The 20,410-nt window shown below is 40.3% G+C and overlaps 1 protein-coding gene across 1 annotated transcript in view; it reads left to right on the top strand.

Annotated features, from left to right (window-relative positions):
* gdpd1 (glycerophosphodiester phosphodiesterase domain containing 1) overlaps positions 1–20,017 on the top strand; it is a 46,961-nt gene extending 26,944 nt beyond the window's left edge. Inside the window, exons 3-10 of the mRNA XM_062960369.1 lie at positions 8,344–8,479; positions 8,581–8,626; positions 10,620–10,738; positions 12,293–12,382; positions 12,515–12,648; positions 14,544–14,603; positions 15,193–15,244; positions 18,068–20,017. Coding sequence (XP_062816439.1) covers positions 8,344–8,479; positions 8,581–8,626; positions 10,620–10,738; positions 12,293–12,382; positions 12,515–12,648; positions 14,544–14,603; positions 15,193–15,244; positions 18,068–18,190 — 760 coding nt within the window. The 3' untranslated portion in view covers positions 18,191–20,017. The remainder of the gene's footprint in view (positions 1–8,343; positions 8,480–8,580; positions 8,627–10,619; positions 10,739–12,292; positions 12,383–12,514; positions 12,649–14,543; positions 14,604–15,192; positions 15,245–18,067) is intronic.
* Positions 20,018–20,410: the final 393 nt, after the last annotated feature.

Below are 20,410 nucleotides of genomic sequence, written 5' to 3'. Positions count from 1 at the left end.
TGCCAGTTAGAAGGCTAATCTCCGCCCACTTGGTCTCCTAGCAACCCACTCAGCCCAGGGGACAGGCAGAGTTAGGCCTCACTTAGGCCTCTTCCACACTGCCTATAAAATACAAATTATCTGATTTTAACTGGATTATATGGCAGTGTAGACTCAAGGCCCTTCCACACAGCTATATAACCCATTTATAATGGACTTAATGTCAGGGGAAAACCTTTACCCTTTACCTTAACTACCACCAATTCCTCAATACTTTATTTCCCATACTACCATACTTCGCCACAGCAATGCGTGGCCGGGCACAGCTAGTTATTTGTAAACTAGCTTGGGTACCCCGAGTTATTTGAAAAAGTCAATGTTTTAATTGGACAAAATGCATAAGGTTGTGGATTAACTACAACTGTCATCATGCCAGGTTAACCCCAAGAAACTCCACAGTACTTAAAGATTATGTTGGGCAAGTTTGCTCTGGATGCATCATGGGTGGGGTTCAGTGTGCTCTCTGGCTGTAGGGTAAACTTAAAGAGAATTGGACAAAAACTTTTTTTAGATGGTACCGCACCCCCAAAAACTATCAAAATATTATAAAAAAAATAAAAGAAGGAGAGAGAAAAAATACCACTCTTAAGGAAATATGGGAGGAGGAGTTAGAGGTGAAAATAAATGAAATGGAATGGTCACAATTGTGGAAACAAAGGCATTTGAAAAATGTATCAATAAGAGTTAAAGAAAATTATTATAAAATAATTTGGAAATGGTATTTAACACCAGTAAAACTATCAAATATTAATAAAAACCATCCAAAAATTGCTGGAGAGGCTGTCAAGAAGTGGGAACATATATACATATGTGGTGGCATTGTAAATATGTAAGGAAATTTTGGTATAAAATATTTAAAGAGATAGAGCAGGGGTCCCCAAACTAAGGCCCGGGGGCCGGATGTGGCCCTCCAAGGTCATTTACCTGGCCCCCGCCCTCAGTTTTATAATATAATATATTGTATATACATATAATATTGATAATAATATTATAATGTAATACAATATAACACTAATAATAATACCATATAATAATATTAATTATATATTCTATATTACATATAATATTACTAATAATATTACAGTATAGTGGTATAGTTCAATATAGTAATATATAATGCTAATATTGTGCTATGCTAATAATATAATATATTGTATGTACATATAATTTGTAAGCCACTCTGAGTCCCCTTTGGAGAGAGAAGGGTGTGATACAAATGTAGTAAATAAATGCAGTAAATAATAAATAAATAAATAAATAAATTTTAGACTTAGGCTCACCCAAAGTCTGAAATGACTTGAAGGCACACAACAACAACAACAACAACAACAACCCTAATTAACTTGACTATCTCATTGGCCAGAAGCAGGACCACACTTCCCATTGAAATCCTGATAAATGTATGTTGGTTAAAATTGTTTTTAATTTTAAATATTGTATTGTTCTTTCGTTGTTGTTGTTGTTGTTGTTGTTGTTGTTTTTGCACTACAAATAAGACATATGCAGTGTGCATCGGAATTTGTTTGTATTTTTTTCAAATGATAATCCGGCCCTTCAACAGTCTGAAGGATTGTGGATCGGCCCTCGGCTTAAAAAGTTTGAGGACCCCTGAGATAGAGGATACAATGAACATCAAACTGGAAAGCAGCCCTGGTATTGCATTGTTATCAATTTATAATAACAATAAGATGGATAAAAAAGAAAAAGAAGCAATAACAAATTTATTGACAATCGCAAGAATGCTTATAGCAAGGAACTGGAGAAAAGTAATAAATGTTCAGATTGAAGAATGGTATAAAGAAGTATGGAATTTGGCAATAAATGATAAGCTAACATGCAAATTAAAAGTTAAAAGAGGGATATGGAAAAAAATGATTTTGAGGATGTATGGGGAAAATTTATTGAGAAAGGACTTCAAAAAAGGGATGGAGGGCTACCGCCACAGGAAGAAATGAGATTTTGGTTGGACAATATATAAGAAGTGGCTCAGGGTGGGAGGGGGGATAAACTGGTGAAGAAATATAGATGGGCAAATGTTAACATTGTAGTAGATATAAATCAACAATAGATATAAAATAATTATGCAAGCATTGTATGATACATTATATATCTGCTATGTGATAAAAGTAATTATTGTATGAAAAAAATTTAAATTCAATAAAAACTATTTAAAAATATATTATAAAAAAATTAATGTTGGAAATGCGTAAAACATGAAGGGACCTATTTCCACTGTTAGTGGACGTGTGAGAAGGCCAGAGAATTCTGGAAAGAAGTACAACAAAGAATACAAAAGATATTATTAATTAAGATTAATCTGGATCCTAAATTTTTTCTCCTGGGCATTTATGATATAGAAAAAGATAAAAATAAATACTGTTCAACTACCTAATTACAGCAGCGAGAATGACGTACGCTAAAAGTTGGAGGGGAAAAAATGGACCAGATATAAAATCATGGCTCAATAAAATCTTAGAAATTATGAACTTGGATAAATTAACATATCCGTTGTCAAACACTCAAGGAAAACCAAGACAACAAACAGACTGGGAGCTAATCAAGATTTATCTTAAAAGAGAAAATTATAAAATGATGATATAAAGATGTCTTAGATAGGAAGGATAGAAAAAGCATTCATAAAGGTAAATAGAAATAAGTACAGTAGAGTCTCGTTTATGCAACATAAACGGGCCGGCCGAATGTTGGATAAGTGAATATGTTGGATAATAAGGAGGGATTAAGGAAAAGCCTATTACACATCAAATTAGGTTATGATTTTACAAATTAAGCACCAAAACATCATGTTTAACAACAAATTTGACAGAAAAAGCAGTTCAATACGCAGTAATGCTGTGTAGTAATTACTGTATTTACAAGTTTAGCACCAAAATATCACGATATATTGAAAATATTGACTACAAAAATGCCTTGGATAATCCAGAACGTTGGATAAGCGAGTGTTGGATAATTGAGACTCTACTGTACCTAATTACAGCAGCGAGAATGACATACGCTAAAAGTTGGAGGGGAAAAAATGGACCGGATATAAAATCATGGCTCAATAAAATCTTAGAAATTATGAACTTGGATAAATTAACATATCCGTTGTCAAACACTCAAGGAAAACCAAGACAACAAACAGACTGGGAGCTAATCAAGAGAAAATTATAAAATGATGATATAAAGATGTCTTAGATAGGAAGGATAGAAAAAAACATTCTTTAAAGTAAATAGAAATAAGTATATCAAATGTACTAAGAGAGCACGGTATAAAACACTACACAATAGAGGGAAGTCATTTTTTAATTATCTGTTCTATGTATAGGTCATATAGTCTTTTATGTCAATTTATCGATTTCTCTTTTGTTTGATTTTGGTTACCACTATTTTAGTTTTATTGCTATTTCTTGTGTTTGGGGTTTTTTTTTGTTTTTGTGTGTGTGTGGTTTTGGTTTTTTGGGTTTTTTTCCATTTTGCTTTGTTTTTTCCTTCTCTGAAATCCCCATTCATCCTCCCACACTTATCACTCCTCTGTATATATGTGGCTGTAGGGTAAACTACAACTCCCACTATAGTGAGTCAGTCCCCTGAAACCCATCCAGTAGGTAGAGTTAGTCATGGGGGTTCTGTGTGCCAAGTTTAGTCCAGGTTACAGTTTCTCTGGTTGTGAGTGAACTACAACTCCCAGAAAGTAAGGTCAGTTCCCACCGAACCTCTTCAGTAATCAAATTTCGGCATATCAGATATATGTGCCAAGTTGTGCCCATGCTTTTCCCGCTTTCCACTACAAGCTCTTTAAGGAGAAATAGTTTTCTTTACATCTGGTATTTTGTTTTTTGTTCATAGAAGTTACCTTGATTTATCATGTTTGGTATTTTAATATTTTGGAACCAACCCAGAAGTAGTAATCCGTGGCATTAGCCCTGCAATGTAATGCAGAAGCTTAGCACATTCTTTAAATAACATCTTAAACTTTTTCTTGCAACTAGAAGGTTGAGAAAACCTTCAGCAGATGGTAAAAGCTGTCCAGTGGGTTAAAGTATTTCCAATCAGATTTTTAAAATGGCAAAACACATACTGCAAAGGTTAAAGGACAAGCAGAAAAGTCAATATTGTTCTATTTTGCTGTGTGGCCTTTCTGCATCTAATTTAAGAGTCTATTTTCCATTCTGCCAAAGACTTTGTATGCAATTGTGCATTATTGCTCCTCCTTTCCCATAAGTTTCATGTACAGCCCAAGGTCTACTTTGAAAAAATATGTTGTTTCTGAAATGTGTAGAAAGGGGCTTGGATCGTAGTGTCCAAAATCCCCCTCTGGAGTTAGCCACTTTCTACAAGAATCCTAGCTTTACATTTACAGCCTAAATACTGTATATACTCGAGTATAAGCCGACCTGAATATAAGCCTAATTTTACCACAAAAAAACTGGGAAAACATTGACTCCAGTATAAGCCGAGGGTGGTCAATTTCAGAAATAAAAATAGATATTAATAAAATTACATTAATTGAGGCATCAGTAGGTTAAATGTTTTTGAATATTTACATAAAGCTCAAATTTAAGATAAGACTGTCCAGCTCTGATCAAATCAGCCTGAAAGACATACAGCCCGAAAGACATACAACAACCCTCTGATCAAATCATTATTCTCATCTTCTTCAATGTAAATGTGCTTATGTATCCTTTTAATAATAATAGAGTAAAATAATATGTGTAATAATAATAATAAAAACAGGAAAATAATACATGTAGTAATAAATAGAGTAAAATAATAAATATAATATCAGAGTGATATAATAAATGTATTATTAATTATAATAAAAATAGAGTAAAATAAATGTAATAGTAACAACAATAATAGAGTAAAATAATAAATGTAATAATACCAATAATAATAGAGTAAAATAATAATAATAATAATAATAATAATAATAATAATAATAATAACAATAATAATAAACTTTATTTATACCCCACCACCATCTCCCCAATGGGGACTCGGGGCGGCTTACATGGGGCCATGCCCAGAACAATACAATATAACAGAATATAAAAAGAACAACAAATCATAACACATTGAACAATACAATAAATGATAATATACATTACAACGCAAAATCAGAAGAACAATAAAAACAAGGGCGGGCCACATGAACACTAAGTTAAAACTCGGGGTGAGAAAAGAAATAAGAATAAAAACCACAAAGAACAGGGTCATAAAATAGTAAATGTACCATATACTCTCGAGTATAAGCTGACCCAAATATAAGCCAACCAGGACCCTCACCCGAGTATAAGCCGAGCGGGGCTTTTTCAGTCTTAAAAAAAGGGCGTACTCTGCATTTCTGGTCCTCAGATATACTTCCAGCCTGTTCCAAAATTGTGTGGGCTCATAGCAACATGAACATAATAATCATTTCAAAAGCAATCTGTCTTGGAGTGCTTTTTTCCGAAGACCTTTCAAATCACTCCTTATACAATGCCAGGTTACCACGGCTTGCTTGTAGGTTACCAACAAGAGAAAAACACAGTTCTTTGTGGGGACCTGCGATTAAAGGAAATTATCCCACCCTCCCTGCTGTTAACTCTTTCTCTTTGCTTAGTATTGTTGCAGTAAGTACATTTCCTTCCAATACTTTCAAAACTGAATGAGGATTATTGAAAATTATTTAGGAGCTTGTGATCTCATGGAGAGCTAAGCATGGTGGGTTTAACACAACAGTGAAACTTTCCTATCCATTAAATCTATTTTATAGAATAACATGTGCTCACAGTTCAGTCCTTTTCTTGAAATTGTGTGATTAATTGACTGTAATCAATAGAGCATTGGCCTGTACCCCCAAAGAAGCATGTTTCAGCTGACAATGGGGATGGTTTGCTATGTCTTGTCGCCCTGTTAACATTTGGTCACGCGGAAAGATGTTAGGACAACCAGTCTTTCAACAAATTCATGCTACACATTACAAAACGTCAGGAGAGAATACTTCTGGAACATGGCCATACAACCCGGAAAATATACAACAACCCTGTGATCCTGGCCATGAAAGTCTTCGACAACACAAAGGCCATAGTGTTCATTGTCTAGTTGTGGGCGCCAGTATAATCTCACTGGCTTTTTTGGATACGTGTGCCTTCACATCACCTGTCAACTTAGGGAAACCTCTGTTATTTTTTCTTAGGCAAGGAATAAGAGGTGGCTTTGGCAGTTCCTTCCTCTGAAACATAACTACAGGCCAATCTCTAACCTACCATTCTTGGGCAAGGTCTTGGAGCGGGTGGTTGCCTCTCAGCTCCAGGGATTCTTGGAAGATACGGATTTTCTGGACCAATCACAGTCTGGCTTCAGGCCTGGTTTCAGTACCGAGACGGCTTTGGTGGCCTTGGTGGATGACCTCCGCAGGGAGCTGGACAGGGGGAGTGTGACCCTGCTGGTTCTCTTGGACATCTCAGCGGCTTTCGAGACCATCGACCATGGTATCCTTCTGGGGAGGCTCTCCGGGATGGGCCTTGGGGGTACTGCACTCCAGTGGCTCCAGTCCTTCCTGGAGGGCCGTTCCCAGTTGGTGAAGCTGGGGGACACCTGCTCGGACCCCTGGCCATTGACCTGTGGGGTCCCGCAACGTTTTGTCCCCCAAGATGTTTGCTTTTCAACATCTACATGAAACTGCTGGGAGAGGTCATCTGGAGTTTTGGAGTGCGGTGCCATCTCTACGCGGATGACACCCAACTCTACTACTCTTTTCCACCTAATTCCAAGGAAGCCCCTCGGATTCTGGACCAGTGACTGGCCCCTGTGTTGGCCTGGATGAGGGTGAACAAACTGAGACTTAATCCCGACAAGACAGAGGTCCTCCAGGTCAGTCGTATGTCTGATCGGGGTATTGGGTGGCAACCTGTGCTTGATGGGGTCGCACTCCCCCTGAAGGCGCAGGTCCATTGCAGCTTGGGGGTCCTCCTGGATTCGGGGCTGATGCTTGAGGCTCAGGTGTCGGCCGTGGCCGGGAGGGCCTTTGCACCATTAAAACTTGTGCGCCAGCTGCGACCATACCTCGAGAAGTCTGATCTGACCAGGGTGGTCCATGCCTTAGTTACCTCTAGACTGGACTATTGCAATGCGCTCTACGTGGGGCTGCCTTTGAAGACGGCCCGGAAATTACAACTAGTACAACGTTCGGCAGCCAGGCTTTTAACTGGAGCGAATTACAGGGCACGTTCAACGCCTCTGTTTAAGGAGCTCCACTTGCTGCCATTTATTTTCTGGGCCCAATTCAAGGTGCAGGTTATCACCTACAAAGCCCTAAACGGTTTGGGACCCACCTACCTTAGAGACCGCATCTCCCTCTATGAACCCACACGTTCTCTTCGCTCGTCGGGGGAGGCCCTTCTCTCGCTCCCACCACCCTCTCAGTCACGGTTGGTGGGGACGAGAGAGAGAGAGAGAGGGCCTTCTCCATCGTGGCCCCCCTCCCGGCTTTGGAACTCGCTCCCTAGAGAGATCAGGCAGGCCCCTACCCTCCTCTCCTTCCGGAAGAGCTTAAAAACCTGGCTCTTCCAAAAGGCCTTCAATGTTTAATTGTTGCTGGATTGATCTATCTGTCCATTCCATAATAGTCCCATTGTTGTTGTCTTGCCATTTTATACCGCAATTGTGAAATTTCCTTTCCCCATTTTGTAACACTCTGCATTTCGCCTGGGATCTACGACTTAGTCTCCTGTTTTTAATACTGTATCCTGCTTGTTGATTTTAATGATTGTTTTTATTGATGTTGATGTTTTTTACTGGGATAATTGTTTTATTGCTTTGTTATTGTTATTTGTTTGTTTTATCGAGCCAGGCCCCATGTAAGCTGCCCCGAGTCCCTTCGGGGAGATGGGGCGGGGTATAAAAATAAAGTTATTATTATTATTATTATTATTATTATTATTATTATTATTATTAATAATAATATTAATATTAATATTATGTGTTTATAGCGTGCTCAACGTGGGTAGGGTTTTGCTTTGTTACATCAGCTTTCCCCCCTTGTTTTGAGGGTGATGTCAAGTCGCCGAGCTGCATTTGTATTTGGAAGCATATAATTAACCACGCAGCCCAATAATAATAATAATAATAATAATAATAATAATAATAACTTTATTTTTATACCCCGCCCCAAGAAACTAGTTATCTTGCAATAACATTTGGGCTTGCCAACTGCAACATCTCTGTGAACTGCGATCATCCTCTTTCCTCAGGGGCACTGATAACCTTTAGGATGGGCAGCAGGTACAAAGACAGAGCTCAGGTTTTGTTTTCTCTCTTCAGCGCAGTCAACGTGGGGACGGACATGCTGGAGCTTGACTGCCACTTGACAAAGGACGAAGAAGTTGTGGTCTCGCATGACGAGAACCTCAAGCGCTCGACAGGGGTGGACGTCAACATATCGGACGTCAAATACGCAGTAAGTTGGAATAACTACCTTCTTCCAATCTGTGGATGGCAAACCTTATGAAACACATGGTGTTTGAGTTAATACGGCACTGTTCTTTTTCTTTTTCAAAGGAGCTCCCACCATACCTCTGCCGATTGGATGTCAGCTTTCAGAAAGGTAATATTGCTTTGTGGATGTGTTGACATACAGTTCCAAAGGGCATGTGTGTTGATGGAGGCCCTCTATCAGTTAACCCTAAGTGATGGTTTAGGACAGGGGTCTCCAAACTTTTTAAACAGGGGGCCAGTTCACAGTCCGTCAGACCGTTGGAGGGCTGGACTATAGTTGGAAAAAACCCTATAAACAAATTCCTATGCACACTACATATCTCTTATTTTGAAGTAAAAAACAAAAACAAATGGGAACAAATACAGCCTCAATGTTAATAATAATCATAATAAAAATAATAAAGAGGGTGGGAAGAGATCCCTTGGGCCATTTAGTCCAATCCCCTTCTACTTTTGTGCACCAAAAGCACAAGCAAAGCACCCCTGACAGGTGCCACCAAGCCTCAATGTTGTTGGTAATAATAATAATAATCATCATCATCATCATCACACAGTCCTAAACGCTTGGGAAGTGTTCAACTTGTGATTTTGTGTCTCTCATTCATAGCAGTGCCCCTTCCCCAGTTCCTCACAATCTCCAGTTCATTTTATCTATATATATAAAAGAGTGATGGCATCAGGGCAGCGGACAAAACAACAAAACTACAGGCCCTCCAACCTTGAAATTTGACAACACAACCCATCATCCACGGCTCTAGATTGATACAACAAAAAGAAAAGAAAAATAAAGTCCTAATTAGAGGGAGAGGAATAATTGTGTTTTATCTAATTGCTGCCAGTTAGAACGCTAAGCTCCGCCCACTTGGTCTCCTAGCAACCCACTCAGCCCAGGGGACAGGCAGAGTTAGGCCTCACTTAGGCCTCTTCCACACTGCCTATAAAATATAGATTATCTGATTTTAACTAGATTATATGGCAGTGTAGACTCAAGGCCCTTCCACACAGCTATATAACCCATTTATAATGGACTTAATGTCAGGGGGAAAGCTTTACCCTTTACCTTAACTACCACCAATTCCTCAATACTTTATTTCCCATACCACCAGACTTCGCCACAGCAACACGTGGCTGGGCACAGCTAGTAATGTATAAAAATGTTGATCAAAAATGTTGGAAGTGTAAATTACATGAAGGCACATTCTACCACATGTGGTGGTCGTGTGAGAAAACAATTGAATTTTGGAGATTAATACATACCGAATGTAAAAAAAAAATACTTAAAAAAGATTTCCCAATAAAACCTGAAATTTATCTATTAGGCATGTTTGATTTTGATTTTTTTGGGGATTTAAACACAGATAAGTTGTTTACATTCTTAGTGACGGCAGCTAGGATGGTGTTCGCTAAACTTTGGAAACAAGATTTAATCCCTACCAAGATAATAATAATAATAATAATAATAATAATAATAATAATAATAATAATAATAATAATAATAACAACTTTATTTTTATATCCCGCCCCATCTCCCTGGAGGGACTCGGAGCGGCTTACATGGGGCCATGCCCGACAACAATACAATAACAGCAATAAAACAATAAAACAAGATCGGCAATAAAACAATGTCGATAAAATCATGGAAGATACAATGGATCGATAAAATCATGGAAATAAAGGACTTGTATAAGTTGGCATATCTGATGAAGCAGAGCAATGGAAAGGGAATTAAAAAGACGGACTGGACTATGGTTGAGAATTATCTAAAGATGGATGAAAAATAAATTAATAATAGTATGAAGGACGGATCCTATATAGAGGAAAATGTAATCCATTTGCAGAAGTTTATGATATACGAAGATTAGATAGTTATGGGTAAAGGAAGAGGTACAGAAGAACTATCTATCTATATCTATATATATATATATATATATTGGTGGGTGGTAGGTGGTAATTTTGGCTATTGTATTTTACTTTCTCTTTCTTCACTTTCCTTTAAAAAATTGTTCTCACTCTTTCGCTGTAAAGTCTTGAAAATCATAATAAAAATTTAAAAAAGAAAAGAAATTAGAATAACTTGCAGTACTTCTTTTTTCATCCCTCAGAATGCCACTGTGAGGGAGAAGACCAGCGCATCCCGCTCCTGAAGGAGGTGTTTGAAGCCTTCCCCCACACCCCCGTCAACATTGACATCAAGGTGAACAACAATACACTCATTAAAAAGGTAAGCCTTATCTGTCTGATCCTGCTTTCATAGAAAATTGTAAGAGGAAGATGATGGAAAGGAGATCCTAGAAAGCTGCTAACAGTGAAAGAAACAGTCTAGATTAGAAGACTATATCAGTTGTTATAAAGTGACTTCCTTTGGTTCACATTTGCAGATTTTATTATTCTCAGACTTGACTGAATCTCTAGATCAGGGCTCCTCAAACTTTTTAAGTGGAGGGCCGATTCACAGTCCCTCAGACTGTTGGGGGCCGGACTAGGATGAAATAGTACAAAATTAGGATTGTTGTTGTTGTGTGTCTTCAAGTCATTTCAGACTTAGTCAACTCTAAGTCCAAGGTTTAGGACAGGGGCCAGGTCAATGGTCTTGGAGGGCCTTAGTTTGGGGACCCCTGATCTAGATGATTTCATAAGACCATAGGTAAGCAAAGAGACCCCCAAAGACCACCTAGATGATCTCATGAGACCATAGGTAAGGAAAGAGACTTCTAAAGACCACCTAGATGATCTCATGAGACCATAGGTAAGCAAAGAGACCTCCAAAGACCACCTAGATGATCTCATGAGACCATAGGTAAGCAAAGAGACCCCCAAAGACCACCTAGATGATCTCATGAGACCATAGGTAAGGAAAGAGACTTCTAAAGACCACCTAGATGATCTCATGAGACCATAGGTAAGCAAAGAGACCTCCAAAGACCACCTAGATGATCTCATGAGACCATAGGTAAGGAAAGAGACTTCTAAAGACCACCTAGATGATCTCATGAGACCATAGGTAAGCAAAGAGACCTCCAAAGACCACCTAGATGATCTCATGAGACCATAGGTAAGGAAAGAGACTTCTAAAGACCACCTAGATGATCTCATGAGACCATAAGTAAGCAAAGAGACCTCCAAAGACCACCTAGATGATCTCATGAGACCATAGGTAAGCAAAGAGACATCCAAAGACCACCTAGATGGTCTCATGAGACCATAGGTAAGCAAAGAGACCTCCAAAGACCATCTAGATGGTCTCATAAGACCATAGGTAAGGAAAGGTACCCTCAAAGGCCATATAGATGGTCTCATAAGACCATCAGAAAACCATAGATGAGGAAAGGGGCCCCCAAAGGCCATCTAGACAATTTAATAAAACCATAGATAAGGAAAGGGATCCTCAAAGGCCATCTAGATGGTCTCATAGGACCATAGGTAACAAAAGTGACCTCCAAAAGCCATCTAGATGATCTCATGATGCCATAAGTAAACAAAGAGACCTCCCAAGACCAGGTAGACTTAGGTTTAGGACAGGGGCCAGGTCAATGACCTTGAAGGGCCGCATCCGGCCCACAGGCCTTAGTTTGGAGACCCCTGCTCTAGATCCTTCAGTGTGGCTTTCTCCATTCACACTGGAGGACCTAGAGATTCATACAGATAACACTGCTCTAGGAATCTCTAGGGGCCTCCAGTGCCCTTTTGTGGTCAATTGTGGAGGACTAATTCCTGAATAATAATGTAAAGCCTGCACAACAGTCATCTCCCCTCTTTGTGTGTGTCTTGATCCCAGGTTTCAGAGTTAGTGACCTATTACAAGCGAGAGCATTTGACAGTCTGGGGCAGCGTCAGTCATGAGGTTGTGGAGAAGTGTCATAAAGAGGTAAGTTGCCGAGATTTTCATCTTGCTTCCTGTCGCTGCAGTCATGGTATCTGTCGTCTTGGTCCATTTTGTAACTGATATTGTAGTTGTCACCCAGGCCTCCTGTGTTGCTAATTTGGTTTCTCTCCCCAGAACTCTCGCATCCCTATCCTCTTCTGCTTACGGCGTGTCCTTCTCCTCCTGGGCCTGTTTTATACTGGTCTCCTGCCTTTCTTTCCCATTTTGGAGGGGTTCTTGGAGATCCCCATGCCTTCCATCATCCTCAAGTGAGTGGCATGTTTTGCATATGAGCCAGTTGGTTTAGTGGTGAGAAGTTTGAAACTGAGGTTTGTAAGATCCTTCTTTGACTTCTCACTTGGTCACAGAACTTGCTGGGTCCCTGAACCAATCCCAGCTCATTAGCAATTGGTTACCAGTTAGTTGATGGTTTCCAGGAAAGGAAAAGGTAGCTGTAGGTATAGTGCTACTTCTTGTTTCCCTGGGGAAAAAACAAAGGCTGGCTAGCCAGATCTGATAACCCGTTCCTTTGAGGCTACTAGTGAAAACTGGCATGGAATTTGCTGTCTTTGCCATCAATTCCTGTCTGGTGTCTGCCTGGTGTCCTTGGAAGTATCTTTTTTAGTAGAATTGGGAAGTTGCAGTGTTCTCCCTAAGTCTAACTAATCCTACCGCCTACCAGTAAAATAATTCACATTCTGATTCTTTGAGAGTTCTTGGAGAACGGGAGAAGTCCCGGAAGATTGGAGGAGGTCCCTGTCTTCAAGAAGGGAAAAAAGAACGACCCAAACAGTTACCGTCCGGTCAGCCTCACATCGATACCAGGCAAGATTCTGGAAAAGATCATTAAGGAAGTGGTCTGCGAACACTTAGAAACAAATGCGGTCATTGCTAATAGTCAACACGGATTTACCAAAAACAAGTCATGCCAGACTAATCTGATCTCTTTTTTCGATAGAGTTACGAGTTGGGTCGATACAGGGAATGCTGTGGATGTAGCGTACCTGGATTTCAGTAAGGCCTTCGACAAAGTCCCCCCGACCTTCTGGCAAACAAACTAGTAAAATGTGGGCTAGACAAAACTACGGTTAGGTGGATCTGTAATTGGCTAAGCGAACGAACCCAAAGGGTGCTCACCAATGCGTCGTCTTCATCATGGAAAGAAGTGATAAGTGGAGTGCCACAAGCAGGGCTCCGTCCTGGGCCCGGTTCTGTTCAACATCTTTATTAACGACTTAGACGAAGGGTTAGAAGGCACGATCATCAAGTTTGCAGACGACACAAAACTGGGAGGGAGAGCCAACACTCCAGAAGACAGGAGCAGAATTCAAAACGATCTTGACAGACTAGAGAGATGGGCCGAAACTAACAAAATGAAGTTCAACAGGGACAAATGCAAGATACTTCACTTCGGCAGAAAAAATGGAAATCAAAGATACAGAATGGGGGATGCCTGGCTAGACAGGCTGCTAAGAAAGCCAACGGGATTCTGTCCTGCATCAATAGGGGAATAGCGTCTAGATCCAGGGAAGTTATGCTCCCCCTCTATTCTGCCTTGGTCAGACCACACCTGGAATACTGTGTCCAATTCTGGGCACCACAGTTGAAGGGAGATGTTGACAAGCTGGAAAGCGTCCAGAGGAGGGCGACTAAAATGATTAAGGGTCTGGAGAACAAGCCCTATGAGGAGCGGCTTAAAGAGCTGGGCATGTTTAGCCTGCAGAAGAGAAGGCTGAGAGGAGACATGATAGCCATGTACAAATATGTGAAGGGAAGTCATAGGGAGGAGGGAGCAAGCTTGTTTTCTGCTGCCCTGCAGACTAGGACACAATGGAACAATGGCTTCAAACTACAGGAAAGGAGATTCCACCTGAACATCAGGAACTTCCTCACAGTGAGGGCTGTTCAGCAGTGGAACTCTCTGCCCCGGACTGTGGTGGAGGCTCCTTCTTTGGAGGCTTTTAAGCAGAGGCTGGATGGCCATCTGTCGGGGGTGCTTTGAATGCGATTTCCTGCTTCTTAGCGGAGGGTTGGATTGGATGGCCCATGAGGTCTCTTCCAACTCTACTATTCTATGATTCTGTGTACCTTAGTGTGATTTGAAAATGCATACACTATTTTTAAAAAGGGAGAGTAAACACAAGTCTTTTCATTCTGATCTTAGATTGAAAGAACCAGAGAAGATCTCCAGGAGTCAACGGTTTACCATTTGGCTTACAGACACGTAAGGCTTCCTTCATTCCTTCCTCTTTCTTTTTACTTTCTTCTGGTTGGTTGTCTAGGAACAAATCCTATCTGTGAACCCTCCAGCTCTAGGGCAGCCATCTCTCATCTAAGTTGTTGGCTGTTCTCCCAAAGTCATTGTCTGACTATGGGCCATGTCGCTGCCTACTAATCATTGTCAAAATCATTTGCGACATTATTCAGGTCTTCCTTGAAAGTTTCTTGACATTTGAGAAGCATGATTTTGGTAGTCTGTCTGTCCCGCCCCCCGAGTATTCTTTTTATCTCTTGTGTGTATTAATGTATGTATGTATCTTATTTATTTATTTATTTATTTATTTATTAAACTTGTATACCGCTACTCCCAGTTTGGCTCTGAGCGGTTTACAGAAATAGATTAAAACAATACATTTAGCTTTAAAATAACAATAAAAACAATAAAAGCAACAATAAAAACAACAATAAAAGATAAGACAAATATATGTCATTTGTACTACAATAGGTTTACTTGTCGGATCTTCCCTGATAGCCATTTTGATATTTGTGTTTGTTTGGAGACATACAGATGATTTTTTTCATTGTTGTTACAGATTGTTAATGAGGAAAGCATTATTTGACCATCTCACTGCCCGAGGGATTCAGGTATGCCACTATGTGGAATCTGTATACTATGGAGAGCTACTCAACGGGCCATATTCTTTTAAGGAAAAAAGTTGGTAGTACATATGGAACATGTCAGATTGGAGAGTAGTTTTTCTAATACCAGTCAATAGCAATTTCTTGGCTTGAGCTCAGAGTTTTGACCTGAACTTCTAGTTGTGAAGAATGTGCTTCTGTCCTTACTAGTTGGGAGAGAATTATTTCACACCTGCATAAAATGTAGCTAGATCAGAGCGACAAGACTGGAAAAAAATAAAACCAAAGCTCTGGTTTTGCAGGATCGGAGTTGATAACGGTGACTTGGAGGTCTCTCATTCATAGCAGTGCCCCTTCCCCAGTTACTCACAATCTCCAGTTTATTTTATCTATATATATATATAAGGGTAATGAAATTTCGGCCTAGGACAAAGCAACAAAACTACACATCCCAGAAACACTAAGCTTGGCAACACAACCCCTCATCCATGCCTCTACGTTCATACAACAAAAAGAAAAGAAAAATAAAGTCCTAATTAGAGGGAAAGGAATAATTGTTTTTATCCAATTGCTGCCAGTTACAAGGCTAAGCTCCGCCCACTTGGTTTCCTAGCAACCCACTCACCCCAAGGGACAGGCAGAGTTAGGCCTCATTTAGGCCTCTTCCACACTGCCTATAAAATACAGATTATCTGATTTGAACTGGATTATATGGCAGTGTAAAAGGGGCACCTGATGGCACAGTGTGTTAAAGCACTGAGCTGCTGAACTTGCGGACCAAAAGGTCCCAGGTTCAAATCCTGGGAGCGGAGTGAGCGCCCGCTGTTAGCCCCAGCTCCTGCCAACCTAGCAGTTCGAAAACATGTCAATGTGAGTAGATCAATAGGTACCGCTCCGGTGGGAAGGTAACGGCGCTCCATGCAGTCATGCCGGCCACATGACCTTGGAGGTGTCTATGGACAACGCTGGCTCTTCGGCTTAGAAATGGAGATGAGCACTTAATAACAGGGGAAAACCTTTACCCTTTACCTTAACTACCACCAATTCCTCAATATTTTATTTCCCATACCACCAGACTTCGCCACAGCAACGCGTGGCCAGGCACAGCTAGTTAGGTTATATAAACAGTACTTTCTATTTTCCTGGGTCATGTACGCTAACAATGAAACTTCACAATAAACCCGAGAGGAGCAAAATAACCCAGCAATCATGCAATAAAATGAGAGGAGCATTAAAATGTGAAGAGCTGCAACGCATTACACAGTGTTAAAAGTCTGGTGCAAAAAAGCGCACAGTTTAGCTTGATTAAAACAACAATTTCATGACTGCCATTGGACATATACACTGTGAAGCCTAGAAACCGTGCTGATGGTAGGAATGGAGGATTCACAGTATGATGAATGGTAATCAACTTTCTTGGTTATTTTCTTGTTTCTTCTTCAAAGAAGAGTAGACCCCTGATCCACAACCGGTTTTGACTACTTATAGTCTTTGTCTGGTGGTAGGGTCTGCAAGTATTAGGTAACATTAATACAATTGTACAAAGTGTTTTCTGGCTTAGTACAATTAACAACTAGTAATACATACTACTTACTTTTGTTATTTAGTTCAAACAATTCAAGCATGTACTCAATAAACCATACAGTCTTTCATAGATGTCGTGGAACCTATTAGGAACATACAGTGGCTTACAAGTTGTTCTCTTGATACATTAAACACAGAATGGATAAAAATAAAATAATGAAAAGATATTATGACTATAAATAGTCAAAACCGGTTGTGGATCAGGGATCTACTCTTCTTTGAAGAAGAAACAAGAAAATAACCAAGAAAGTTGATTACCATTCATCATACTGTGAATGCAACAGTTTGCTTGGCTTTTGTAACCATTTATCTGAAATTTATATTTGTTTATTGGGTATAATACAATGTTTAATGATATTTAATACATTGTTATCATTCCATTTAGTAGACACTTGTTAGTTCAAGTCCTTGGGAACCCATTTTTTCTTATAGTTCTTATGGTAGGAATGGAGAGCCATCTTTCAAACTGCTGTGTAACTGTGGACGCATGCCGGTGCCAGTTAGGTTGTGCTTATCTGGCCCTTGGAGCAGAGCTGCTATTTGAAGGCTTGTCCAGAGCCCCGGTGGCGAAGTGCGTTGAAGCGCTGAGCTGCTGAACTTGCAGACCGAAAGGTCCCAGGTTCAAATCCCGGGAGCGGAGTGAGCGCCCGCTGTTGCTCCAGCTTCTGCCAACCTAGCAGTTCGAAAACATGCCAATGTGAGTAGATCAATAGGTACCACTCCAGCGGGAAGGTAACGGCACTCCATGCAGTCATGCCGGCCACATGACCTTGGAGGTGTCTATGGACAACGCCGGCTCTTCGGCTTAGAAATGGAGATGAGCACCAACCCCCAGAGTCAGACATGACTGGACTTAGCGTCAGGGGAAACCTTTATGTTTACCTTTAATTAGCTGATAGAGGCCTTTCCTTGTTTTGGGAGGAAGATGAGATATAAATCAATTGTGGTAGTAGTGGTTTAGGTGCAGGTCTGTGATTCCAAAGCGGTTGCTTAGCCATGAATGCACACTGAGGGTGACTTTAGGCAAGTCACACTCTCTCAGCCTTAGGGAGGCAATAGAACAAATCTTGCCAAGAAAACCTTGTGATAAGTTCACTTTAGGGTTGCAGTGTGTCGGAAACTATTTGCAGGCATACCAAGAAGGCAGGTTTCAATGGCCCTGCTTCTGATCATTCTGAGCTCGATCTCTGTTTTTTCCAAAGTGGATTTGTGTCTTCTGAACCTCCCTGTTGTTCTCTCCTTCAGGTCTATATCTGGGTGCTAAATGAAGAGCAGGAATACCAGCGGGCGTTTGATCTGGGAGCCACCGGTGTGATGACCGATTACCCCACAAAGCTGAAGAACTTTCTGCATGCCTACACCGCATGAAGCAAAAGCAGGCAAAAGCAGGGACGGCTCTTGTAGAGAAGTGTGGGGTGCGTAGAAAAGGGGGGGAAAGGCCAGAGGAGGATAGCCCCCCTCTTCTCTCTCTGTTTTCTCCCTTCAGCATTGCAATCTCCCACTGAGGGCCGACACAAGCAACTGGATCATATTACCTCATTCTTTCAGTCATTACACTTCTAGAGATTGTACACAGCTATATTTATTTACAATTTTTAACGACATAGTTTACATTTCCTTTTTGTAAATAGCATGGTTAGTGGCTTCTACCCCTAGCCTGAGAGATACGTCTAAAAAGAGAGCTGCTGACAGGGTCAATTTGTAGAGGTGATCGTCCTAACGTAACTTGTCTGTCGCTTGTAACTTAGGCTTCACCAGGTTTGCACATGGAAAACATTCCAGCATGACAATTTTTTTTAAAAAAAAATCTTGCATTTAATATGTAAAGATTTTAGTAAACTGACTAATGTGGAAAAAAAGCATCCTGATTGTCGCAGGTGGGAGATGAGGAGGATGGCGCTAAAAGGGAGATTTGGGTGATTCTCCCGGTTCAAACATTTGGTACTGTATTGACAATGAGGGCCTTTTTGAAATGGGGCTGAACTCCCAAATTCTGCCTTTGTTTTTCTCCTCCTGCTGCTGGAAGCCAGGCTTCAATTTAGTCTCATGTAGATCTTTTGCTCCATACAACTCCAGGGAGTTCCTAAAGCCAGTTTCTAGTGTAGCTCATGATGTTGGCCTTCTTGTCTGACCAAAAGTGATGCTTAACACTTAGCAATACTGCTGCTTGTTCGTTGGGATCGGTGTCGTAGGGACCTTCAGGCCAGTTTATTGTATAACACCGCTATTCCAGCTTTTTTAATTTTCAGATTAAATAAATAGATTTAAAAGTATTTTCAGAAGGATGAACAAATGGTTCATCATGATGACACATCATCCTGAGGCTGTGATAGGGCTGCAACTTTTCCTTAACATAATTCAAATCCAGGTTTACATTTCTTAAACTTAACCGCATTAGCTAAGGGGAGCATTCCCAGAATATAACCATGGGGTTTTTCTTTTTCTTTTTTATTGACGCAGCTAGAAATACCTCTCTGTGCTCTTGGAAGATTGTTGCTTCAACGTAGGACAGCTCTAACAAGTCTTTGTGAATCAAATCATAGGGTTGTCATGTATTTGCAGGCATACTTTGGTTGGTCTCGCCTTCCATGTGCAAGGATATATATTCCTGATTTCCCATTAGCAGGGAAAAGGTAGTTTATTTTGTTTCTGATTGTAATTAAAGTGTTGGAAAGTGTAATGGGAGCAAGCCACGGGTGGAAGGAGTACAGATTGGGGTGGTATGCTGTTAGATAATGGACCTGGGTTCGAAATCCTCTTTTTACGGTATTTTTAAACTCTCTTGTCTAATCTCCCTATGACAATTTTGAAGATCTCTGTAAGCCACTCTGAGATTACTAGAGGAACTTGATCTAAATGTGACTCTGGACTATTACTACGGGGAAATCGTTCCCTTTGGGAGCTGTAGAATGTAGCATTCAGTCTCGATTTAAATGGTACTGTGAAATATGTAGCAGGCTTTCCAAAGCTTTGTTTTAAAATACTTCTGGCGAAACATGGTCCCATCCCATTAAACTGAACGTACTTCACTTCTCCTCCCCAGGCTGGCCCTCTAGTTCTCTCACCTTGGTTCCTGTCCTTACCCTTTCCCCTTAGGATCCCTCCCTGAATTAGATACTTGGGCTTCTGTGGACCAGTGGATGTATTGTTTTGTGGGTACACTGTTGTAAAAAATAATAAACAAATAGATGTATACTGAGGCACATTTGGATCATTAATGCAGAGCTGTTTAATCAGTTGCATCACCCCAAAACTGTATTCATGCGTCATTTTGTGCTCATGCTTGCATCCTATGCCCACTTTACAACCACGTAGGGTTGCTTATCACTGAAAAAAATGCTGTATGAGGATCTGTATAGTTGATTAATGAAGGTATTTTCACATCTAACTATTATAAGTTGGAAAAATCTGTAGACATTCTTTTTGCCTGGACTTGTATGAATCCAAAAGCATAATATTCCTTTGAATGTGTTGAAGTCTTTCATGGCCGGAGTCACTGGGTTGCTGTGAGTTTTCCGGGCTGTATGGCCATGTTCCAGAAGTATTCTTTCCTGACGTTTCACCCATATCTATGGCAGGCATCCTCAG

The sequence above is a fragment of the Anolis carolinensis genome, unplaced genomic scaffold (assembly GCF_035594765.1).
Source record: "Anolis carolinensis isolate JA03-04 unplaced genomic scaffold, rAnoCar3.1.pri scaffold_7, whole genome shotgun sequence".
Taxonomy (NCBI): Eukaryota; Metazoa; Chordata; class Lepidosauria; order Squamata; family Dactyloidae; genus Anolis; species Anolis carolinensis.
Note: the sequence above shows the minus strand (reverse complement) of the source record. Positions and strands in the feature narration are given on the sequence as shown.